This window comes from Eurypyga helias, unplaced genomic scaffold (genome assembly GCF_000690775.1).
Source record: "Eurypyga helias isolate BGI_N326 unplaced genomic scaffold, ASM69077v1 scaffold51078, whole genome shotgun sequence".
Lineage (NCBI taxonomy): Eukaryota > Metazoa > Chordata > Aves > Eurypygiformes > Eurypygidae > Eurypyga > Eurypyga helias.
Window position 1 is genome coordinate 1 of NW_010266015.1, and position 9,799 is coordinate 9,799.

Here is a 9,799-nt window from a genome sequence, read left to right on the forward strand (position 1 = left end):
GACAGGCGGGGGGCGGAGGGGAAGCGATCGGGCGCGGGACGTGGCCGCCGCTTCCTAAGGGAGTCTGAGGGGGAGCCCAGAATGTCAGCGGGAATAGCGCTGAGGCCCCCTTACCCCCCTCACCCTTTTTAGGTGGCTCTTGCGATACGAAAAGCGGGTCAGTATCTGTCAGATGCCTCATTTCCAAACCCGATAAACCTCATGTAGCAGACCGAGATGTGTTGACTAAGTAAAAAAACCTGAAATAGAGACTTTTACTTATGTCTTTTCTATGTCTGTGAAGAGCAACCTCCCTCTCTTGCCAGTGAAAGAAGGGAACTGGAGGAAAATGAGTGGAGAATAGCTGAAAAGAGGAATTTCTAAAGGATGTGATGCCTCGTGGTGATTCTCATTGGCTCTATCCATTCCTCCTGTGCAGATCACATATTTGAGAAAGTGAATCCCGAGATGGAAAAGCTGGGATATGAGTGCAAGTGCCTTGGAGGAGGGAAAATAGATCATAATAGCAAAGACAAGAAAATTAGGGTGTTTGGGCTCTCTACAGTAAGTATTCTGTGTGCCTTCAAAACCTTTGATTTCCCATGTTCTGGGATTTTTGTTTTCTAGTGTGATGGCTCTTGGCAATTTGGATCACAGTGTAAACATTAACTGGAAAACTTGTCTGGCTCACTTGTGAGATAGTTTAGAAAAACACTGTTTTTAAGGGCATGAGACCAAAGCTAAAATAATTGGATAACAGTGCAGAATAATATCAACGTGAAGTTGTAATTAAGACCAAAAAAACCCGGAAATTAACATCTCTTGACTCAGAATCTTTTAGTCTTATGGGCAGAGCAGGAATAGCCCATTTGTAGCTGCAGGGTCCTGATCCAGCTACTGTGTGATCTTTATTTGCCAGTAAAAATGCTGGTTGGTAATGACCAGCTAAATTGGGGATGTTGCTCTGTGCACGTGTCGAGTGAGAAGAGTAGAACCAGTTCAAGTGTGGTGAATTTCTAGTCGGTGCAGATGTAGCTTCAGGTAAATGTGTTTTGTGGGAATACCTTCAAGGAGTCTGGAAACGTGTTCTGGTTAAGTTCAATTTCTTTATGAAATACTCAGTAAATGGTAATGATTTCTTGACTTTAAGGAACACTTTTGGTGTCGCTCTGATGAAGCGTAGCTGTTGCTTTAGTAATAGCGTGAATAAAGATTCTCACCTTCTAATGTAGACAAGAAAATAGTTCTATTAAGGTAAATGAATTTTTTTATAAAAGGAGCGGTTACGTCGAATCTGCCTGCCTTAGATGAGCAGTGAAGGTTGGGCCTTGAATGTGTTAAGCTTTTTTAAATGTTAATGCTGCTTTTGTTCCAAGATGACTCTTGCCACCTGGAATGATATTAAAACAATAACCCTCTTCGGGGTTTTTATGTAGCGGGAAGGCAGTGTATAATGTTTATTCTGCTAAATTCCTGTGAGTATAGGTCCTCATCATAACTGCAGTTTTAAATAGCGCTTGATACCTGTATTTGATAATTCAGCTGCCAATTTAGTGTTAGAGGCAGGGGTCAACTCTTGCTCTTGTAATGCAGTGTCTATGGAAAATACCTTGTTTCTCTGCATTTGGTACCTTGGTGCTTACTGACGAGCACCATGCAAAAGCAGAGAATTAGTATCACGAGGGCTTCTGTCCAGCAGACACCTGGAGGTTCAAAAGACCTCAGTAGCAAGTCAAAAATTAGTATATTAATTAAATTGTTTAAGGCTTCTCTTTGCTTGGAGATTTATTGTCAGACTCCAAAACAGCACTATCTCGGTGCTACCAGAGAAAGAGTCATTGACTTCTTTCGTAGCAGATGCTGTGCTATTTGCAAATCTGGATGGGGTCTTGAGAGTGGCCACCAAGCTGTAGGTCTGTTCTTTACAACTGGCAGTATAAACCTGCTGTATTTCTGATATAACTGTATTATCTGGTATTTTTCAAAAGCTTGCATTTTATAATGCATAATTTTAAGCTGTGTGGTTTAAATGCTGGTTTACTTCAGCAGTTCCTTTTGGGGCAGAGTCAGGGATGAATAGGTGTATGGGTTTTGATAATGTCATCTTGAGCTCTTTTTTTCAGTCTCCCAAGTTAAATATTTCAGACAGAATATTACTGGAAAAAGACGGTAACCTGTAAATCATGTGTTTTTGTCAGTAGACTGTATTGTTGTGTAGGAAAGGCTTTTTGACAGGGGAAAAATTTGTAGTTCTGAAATAAGATATCAATATAACTTAAGTCACATGAGGCAATAATGCATAGGCACCTTCTACTGTAACTTGCTTAAATTTCAGTGAAAGAGGAACACTGTGATCAGGGATTTAAATGAGGGTTAAAAAAATCACGAGTCATCTGACCTTGCCTTAGTTTGGAGTTGCAGTGGCTGAAGAGCACAGATTTTTAAAATTACGCCATTACCAGCTAAGGGAAGATTGCAGATAAATAAAAATATGGAGACGGTGATTTCTGCAGTCGCTAGAATAATGCTTACATGTTGACACACGTGGCTTCTTACTCCCTTTTCCTTCAGCTGAGCTGAATCAGTTGGTTTGATGCTCATGCCTTCAAGTGGGTCAATGCAATCTCTGTGGTTTAAAAGAGCAGTTGATAAGTGGTAGCTGAGGGGCTGGAAACATTTTAAAACCAAGCTTTTGGCTGGTGAAATCGTGAGGTGGAAAATGCATCCTCTGTTATTTGAGATGGCTTACCCTTGTCTCACTCATTTTCTACAGGTGATGGTGGGGGGAATTGGAGAGGACAATAGAAGAATAAAACGATATTGCAAGAATAACTTGTTCAAAACCTGTATTTGATTTGTACATGAACTAAAATATCGAATCATAACTCGATAATTTTGAGTTGACAAGAATGCGAGATTCTGCGGACTTAACTTTCTGTATGTGTCTAATAAGCACTTGTTCTTTCTTGCAGGGCTATGGGAAAGCAGATCATTCAGTCACTGTAGAGATACTGAAAAAAGTGTATCCAGATTATGAAATTACGTGGACAGATGACAAGAAATAAATAAGCTACTTACTACAGCAACAGGCAGTTCAAAACTGGTAACTCTGTGAGCTGTACTTGAATAAATAAAGCTTAATGTGTCTTCTGTGTATGTTGCCATAAATCTGGAGTAACTGGACTCTGCTGTAATTCGTAATACTGTTAGTAATCCCCAGGCATATTTTTCAGATTGCAGTCACAAGCCTTTTTCCTGTTCCTCTTGACATGCCACCTAATTAAAGGCTCCTGAATCGTTTTACCTCCAGTATGTTTTCATACAGTCCCATCGCACGGATGTATTTGGGTGTCCTGGTGTAACTAAAACCAGCACATGAGGATCCATCAGGATTTTACCATCAACCTAAACACTGCAGGACCAAACTTTTCCCTGGTCTTTCAACCACTGCATTTTCAGTTTATTTCCTATTGCTCTTCAGGCTTTTCAGACTTTCTAATCCACATCTATAAAAATGGGGGAGGGGGGGTGGGCTGGGGGAGTTGACACAGTTCTTCACCAATGATCTAAATCTTCAGTTTACTCCACTGTTTTGAAAACTCCCTATTTGTGATCCACACAAAAGTAATGATCAAGAGCTTTTGTGTTTCTGGAAGACCCTTCCCTATAGCAGATTGATTGCAGTGTCAAATTCTGACAATACTTGGTTTGCTCTGATCCCTGTACTACTTTGATTTTCCATTATGATGTTTTTCCCTCTTTTTTTAAGATGGTAATACCTATCATATAGTTAACTACGTCCCAGCCAGACTCCGTACACCCAGTCTGAAGCAACTTATGCCACCTGCTTCCTCCTGTTGTGGGAGGATGTTGCCCTTCACTTCTTGTGAAGTTACTTGCTATAATTCGCACTTTTTTTCTTTCCTGCCAGTCTTCTCTTGAATGCTGTTGTGGGTTTCAAGGCAGTACCTCTTATGCTGATGCTTACATTGCTGACTTGCAGTCCCAAGAGATATTTGTATATAAATTGTGTTTCTTTGCTGTGGTTCCTACTGCACTTACTGACCAGTATTTGGTGGTACGTGGTGGCTTTTTCTTTTCAGTGTTCATCTGACTCTTGAAGTACAAACAGTATGAAATTTGAGAGGCTTTGGTCCAGTTTTGATCACAAAACCCCCCTGCTGTTACTGCCTTATCCATCTTACGTCACCCTTCTGTATCTTTGTTTCAGTTGGTTGAGCAGAGGGCGATTTCCTCTTCCCATCCTCACACCTCTCAGTCCATTCCTTGCTGGAGGAGTTCCAAGTATCTCCATCCCATTGATCACTTGGGAGCAGCATCTCTCGAGCCTGGTACTGTAGGTCTCTTGGCACCCGCTTCCCCTCACACGTAGCTTGGTCTTTCCTTCTGGGAGCTGTTGGGTTTGCTCTTTGTGCTTCTCTTCATGCTTTTGCCCAGAAGCTGTCTGGCTGCAGCACTTCAGCTGCCATGATAGCACTGATTCCAGGTTTGATTTTTCTTAACAAGACTTTGATTTCGGAGTGTGATTAAATGCCCGTGCACCCAGTAACCAAGAATAGCATCCAAGTCAATAATTTGCAAATTGGGCACTTCCCAGTTTGATTTTCCTCCTGGGCTTTTTCCCCTAAGCTTTAGTGAAATAACTGTAACGGATGCCATTTAATTGGTGCCAGTATATGAAACTGATTTTTTTTTTAATAGCCTCATTTCCCAAAACAGGCAAATAGTCTTCAAACGGAAGTCAACTGTTAAGATTAGCGCCTGTTAAAACAAACAAGCTTTTTAATTTAATTTCCTGAGATGTTTTATGAGTGATTTCACTGTTTCTCTCCACAATACTTACGGGAAAGACACAGTTCATTCCGGATTTCTTAGTGTGATAACTGTTTCAAAAAGTGAGGGGATGGGGCAGGGAATGAGCTAATAAATTGAGTTACCAGCTTATCTCCACCTTTGTTTCTTCATACAAGACACTGAGCCCGATATAAGCGTTTGTGTCATTAAAATAATACTTTGAGGGTTTTCCCAGTTATGTTATTTTCTACTGAAATGTCATTTTGGGAAATATTAAGTATTATGTACAAGTATTATGAGTGAAAGATTTTTTTATTCCAGATCATGAAGAGAAGCAGGGAACTGGTCACTGAGGTGGGTGATGATTTGGCAAGTAGAGAAAGCCTTAATGTTGTAGGTTACAGAAAACAGTATTGATGGCAAAACCCAACAGAACACCCAGCCTACAAACCCAGGTGTTCAATTCTGCTTCCCCTCAGCACATACATGCTGACTGTTAAGGACAGAACTCGTCTGGAATTATGGAAATCCCGATGCTGATTTTGCTGACTTCACCTGGGAAAAACATCATTTATTGATTCTCATCTGTAATTCTGAAATGGGACCTTCATTATACTGTGTGGGGTTTCCTGTTTTGCAGGTGTGCAGTCACTGTGATTGTGGCTCTAGCAGTCTTCACTTCTAAAAAATCTTGATTCCGTATTTGCATGAAAACAGCTGTCTTTGAGCAAGCCAAGAATAAAATGAGGCTGCTGAGCAAAGGAGTAGTATATTAAACCCAAGATGGTGAGTTTGACTGGGGAGTATTTTCAAGAGGAAAGCATTATGGTAGAAGATTGTACCTTCTTGTTCTTAACCATATTGTCATAGTGGTCAACATTTCTTACTACTTTAGGTACCGTTCTCTGCAATAGCACTAGACTTAGCAGGTATAGAACAAACTATTCAGATACTATGTGCAAGCCACGATTTGCCTCAGGACTGAGGTTTGAAAAATGGCAGGCAGTAATAATTTTTGTTTCCAATTTCCCAGTTTTCACAAAAAAACTGCTTACAGTACTTTATTGATCTGCCAAAGCTAAACCTTCCTTCTGTAGTCAGTCTGTAGCCAGTTGTCTGCCATAAGTAAGTTAAGAGTTGATGCAGAAAAATTCCAAAGTGCAGTCATAGCCGTGGCACAACTGATGGCTTTCAGGGAATTGTTTACATTGGAAAAGACCTTTAAAATCATCAAGTCTAACTGTTAACCCAACACTGCCAAGTCTACCCTAAACCATGTCCCTGAGCTCCACATCACAGACCCTTCCCAGGATGGCAACTCTCCCCCCTCCCTGGGCAGCTCCTTCCAATGCCTGACAGCCCTTTCAATGAAGAAATTATCTAAACCTCCCCTGGCACAACTTGAGGCTGTTTCCTGCTGTCCTGGGAATTGGGAGAAGAGCCCAACAGCCCCCTCTCTGCACCCTCCTTTCAGGGAGTTGTGGAGAGCAATAAGGTCTCCCCTGAGCCTCCTCGTCTCCAGGGTGAACACCCCCAGCTCCCTCAGCTGCTCCTCACAGGAATTGTGCTCCAGACCCTTCCCCAGCTCCGTTCCCTTCTCTGGACACGCTCCAGCACCTCAGTGTCTGTCTTGAAAACTGACCCCAGGATTTGAGGTGTGACCTCACCAGTGCCCAGTTACTGGAGGACTTTTTTCCGCTCTCCCCTATAAAAAGAGCAATTTCAGTGTTTTCCAAAGCATCCCTTTAAAATTGTCTGCTTACAATTGTTTTTGAAACAACAGTAGTTGTTAAGGCTCTTCTGTAAAGTACAGGAAATCCTCTATGGCTCTATCTTAATAGCAGCATGGGCAAAATCGGATGACTTTCATAGCCGCCGATGACACAACAATGAAAGTCATTTAGGTCACTGCTGTGGTTAAGTTTCTTTCCATCCCCTCAGACTATTGTCCTTTCCCCCATACACTGAGTATCTTTGCATCCAGTTTGCTGCAGCGGTTGACCATCTACAGGTTTATATTTCCGCACGGGCGGCCCGCGAATTACCGCTGCAGTAAAGCAGCGCGGGGCAATAAGCGGCAGCTTTGCTGTACCTCTATAAAGAGCTGGGTAGTAGCTTTTTGTCCAGTTTTAGTTAAGACAAAACATGCAGTGGATTTTTTTGTGTGTGAATTGCTGGTGATAACAAGCACTCAGGACCAGGTTTTGTAATTCTTTTTGTTTATTTTCATTTATGTAAGGTAATTTCTTCAGCAGCATCACTACCTTCAGCCTGGGAGAGAGGAGTGACTCGTACGCAGGCTGATCTGAACACCTGCTGCCCTGCCAAACTGCTGAAAAGATTGAAGAGCTGTGAGTGTTCAGTACTACCTCCAGCAGTACCCTCCAGTGAGTTTTGAACAGGGGTTATAGTGTATGAGCAGTTTGATTTCTGGAAAAATACTGTAAAAAAACCCCAAACCAAATCCCCAACCCTCCCCAAAACAACTCAGCACGGCACTCTCGTTAGCAATCTGCTTTAACAGCAGTTTACCTCCTTCATCACCTAAAGCTCGGTTCTGTCACCATCGTTTCCTGGGTTGAATATGTAGGTTTATTGGTTGATTGTTTTAAGGGGATTTTCTTGTGTAGAATCTTCTTTCAACTCGGCTTCTAAACCCCCCCAAAAAAATCACTTTTATCCATTTCTAAAACCAGCATGGCTATTTCCAATTACTTGCTGAGATTTTGAGTGCTAGGGCAAAATCTGAATGTGTAAATTCCCAGACCACAGCAGCAAACACTCTCTGTTACACATTTTCAAAGGCTTGAATAAAAGTGAGTGTGCATTGCCTGCGGAAACATTACCAAGGTGTGGGACAGCGCACAAGGGAGAAGTACGGCCGCATCCCCCTCTGCTGGCAGAGGACAGGGGTGCAGGCAGCCGATTCTGAAATCGGCCATTCCTGCAGCCAAACTGTATCTGAGTGGGGAGCCCATCCCTCGGGAACGGCTTCCTGCACCACGTTGGGATGTTAAATGACCCCTTCAGGCTGCGCTCGACAGCTGCCCCTGTGATGGAGAGTTCTGGCCCTGCCACAGAACGCGGAGGGAGACTGGGGACAGTGACTTCCTTCATTTTTAAATACATACAAACGGCAACTGGCATAGACAGATGGGAGTTTAAGCAGAACCATTCCATTTTTCTATGATAAACTAAAATAGGACGCGTCCTTCACTTCTAGTCAGGCATCAGAATCTGTCAAACATTTCAATAGTGAGCATCCTTAATTTGTCAAACCAGAGTAACTCAACAAAAGGAAAAGGCAGAGATAGAAGAATTAAAACATTTCATCTGTAAGATATCTTCTTGAAGGACCAGGGGCTGAATTCTAACTGGAATCCTTAAAGGCCATTTCCATAATACATCGCTGCAGTCCTTCATCAATTACTTTAACTATGCGGGTGCTGAACACCTTTCTCTCTTTAACGAATTCCTCAAAGAGGTGAATACCCCCGCCAACCCCAAAATAATATGCTTTGCTTGCCAAATACACCCGTCCGTTTTCACCCAGGAGCTGAGCCAGCGCATCGTGCAAAGCACCGTAGGAGTCAGGATTATAGATGGTCTCAGATGTGAGAATGACATCGTACTTCGAAAAGGGTTTGTGGCTGTTTAACAGGAGCCAGCTGACTTCAGACCACTCTCCAGAAAAGAATCTGCACTGGGCGAGCACGTCGGGTAAGCGCTCCGCTTTCCTGGCCTTCTTTGAAGGAGGCTTCCCACTTTTTCTGCCGCCCCCGCTGCCCACCTTGCTGCCGTTGTTTACACAGTTAGCCACCACGTTAGGCAAAGTTATTTCGTCAATCACCGTGCTGTTGTAGTCCTGAAAATGGACTTTTTCAGCTTTACCCCTTAATGCAACTATTCCCAGCAGTCCGGCCCCGCAGCCAAGATCCAACACAGTCTTGTGGGTAAACTGTATGTCAGCCTCAGCAAGGTAGTCTATGAGATCAAAAGTGCATTCCCAGATTTTCAGTCCTCCCTCATAGACTCCTGGGATGAGATCAGAGTGAGCAGAGACGCTTTGGGACACGATGCCTTCTCCATCGGCACCATCCAAACACATCTTTTCCACCGCAGACATTTTTACGTAACACAGGCCCGACACTGTTTCCGTGACTTTTTTTTCCAGTATTTTGCTGAGATCGTCGGGAATGTTGTGCTCTCTGGCAGCTTTCAAGCACTTTTTCTTTGATGGCACCTCGTCTTGTTGCTTGCCAGCACCCAGCCTCGGGCTGGACCCTGCCGGCGCATCGGCAGGTTGTTTGCTCCCCTCTGCGCGTTTTGGAGAGCGCGGCCGTGAGTCCGTCTTACCACGAGCGCCTGGTTCGTGGTTCTCATTTTCATCCAAAGGAAAGTTAAATCGAAAAGCCATTTTCGGGAACAGCAGTTGAAAAATTCAGCTTGATTTATTACAGCCTGCAACACCTAAGCAACGCTGATAAGATAGCTGTATTGTCTTCTTAGGGAGGCTGCTTTTGGGTGGTTATCGCTATGGGAAGAGTGCTCTGCAGGTCGAATATCCGATGTTTTGCCAACGAATCAGGTGAATTACTTCTGGAAATAGAGTAGGTGGGTTTACATATCGTTAAACTGCCAAATATTAACACAAGCAACGCGCCTAATTGTAGCATCTTCATTTTCGTTTAAAAAGTGGCTTTTCTAAACACTCCCATCTCCAGAGAGCCGGTGTGAGCCGTGAGCACACCCCTCACAGAGTACGGGTACCCGCAGGGAAATGAAGGCCGCTGTTCGTTCGGGCACCACTCCCGTTTCACCCTTCGCGTTTCAAGCGACGCGAAAGACCAACGCGCAGAGAGGTTGTTAAGGCCCAGCTGCCCTTCCCTCCACCTCGGCTGAAGCACGCAGGTTCCGGTTTATCCCCACCGCGCCACCCCGTTAGGCCCGTACCGAGCTCCGGTCGCTGGACGCGATCCCTCTCCGCGCCGCCCGCGTGGAGCGG

At 43.7% G+C, this 9,799-nt stretch overlaps 2 protein-coding genes across 2 annotated transcripts; one reads left to right on the forward strand and one right to left on the reverse strand.

Annotated features, from left to right (window-relative positions):
• Positions 1 to 132: 132 nt before the first annotated feature.
• PHPT1 (phosphohistidine phosphatase 1) lies at positions 133 to 3,044 on the forward strand (the record flags this gene model as incomplete). Its single annotated transcript, XM_010156917.1, has 3 exons — positions 133 to 157; positions 419 to 543; positions 2,952 to 3,044. Coding segments are annotated over 3 exons (243 nt in total), but the record flags the coding sequence as incomplete, so codon positions are not given.
• Positions 3,045 to 8,164: 5,120 nt separating this feature from the next.
• METTL18 (methyltransferase like 18) lies at positions 8,165 to 9,211 on the reverse strand. Its single transcript, XM_010156916.1, has one exon. It carries the CDS (start codon positions 9,209 to 9,211, stop codon positions 8,165 to 8,167), a length of 1,047 nt encoding a protein of 348 aa, XP_010155218.1.
• Positions 9,212 to 9,799: the final 588 nt, after the last annotated feature.

Bases quoted from the DNA above. Each gene is read 5' to 3' on its own strand.
- METTL18 (XM_010156916.1), bottom strand. From the start codon at position 9,211: ATGGCTTTTCGATTTAACTTTCCTTTGGATGAAAATGAGAACCACGAA.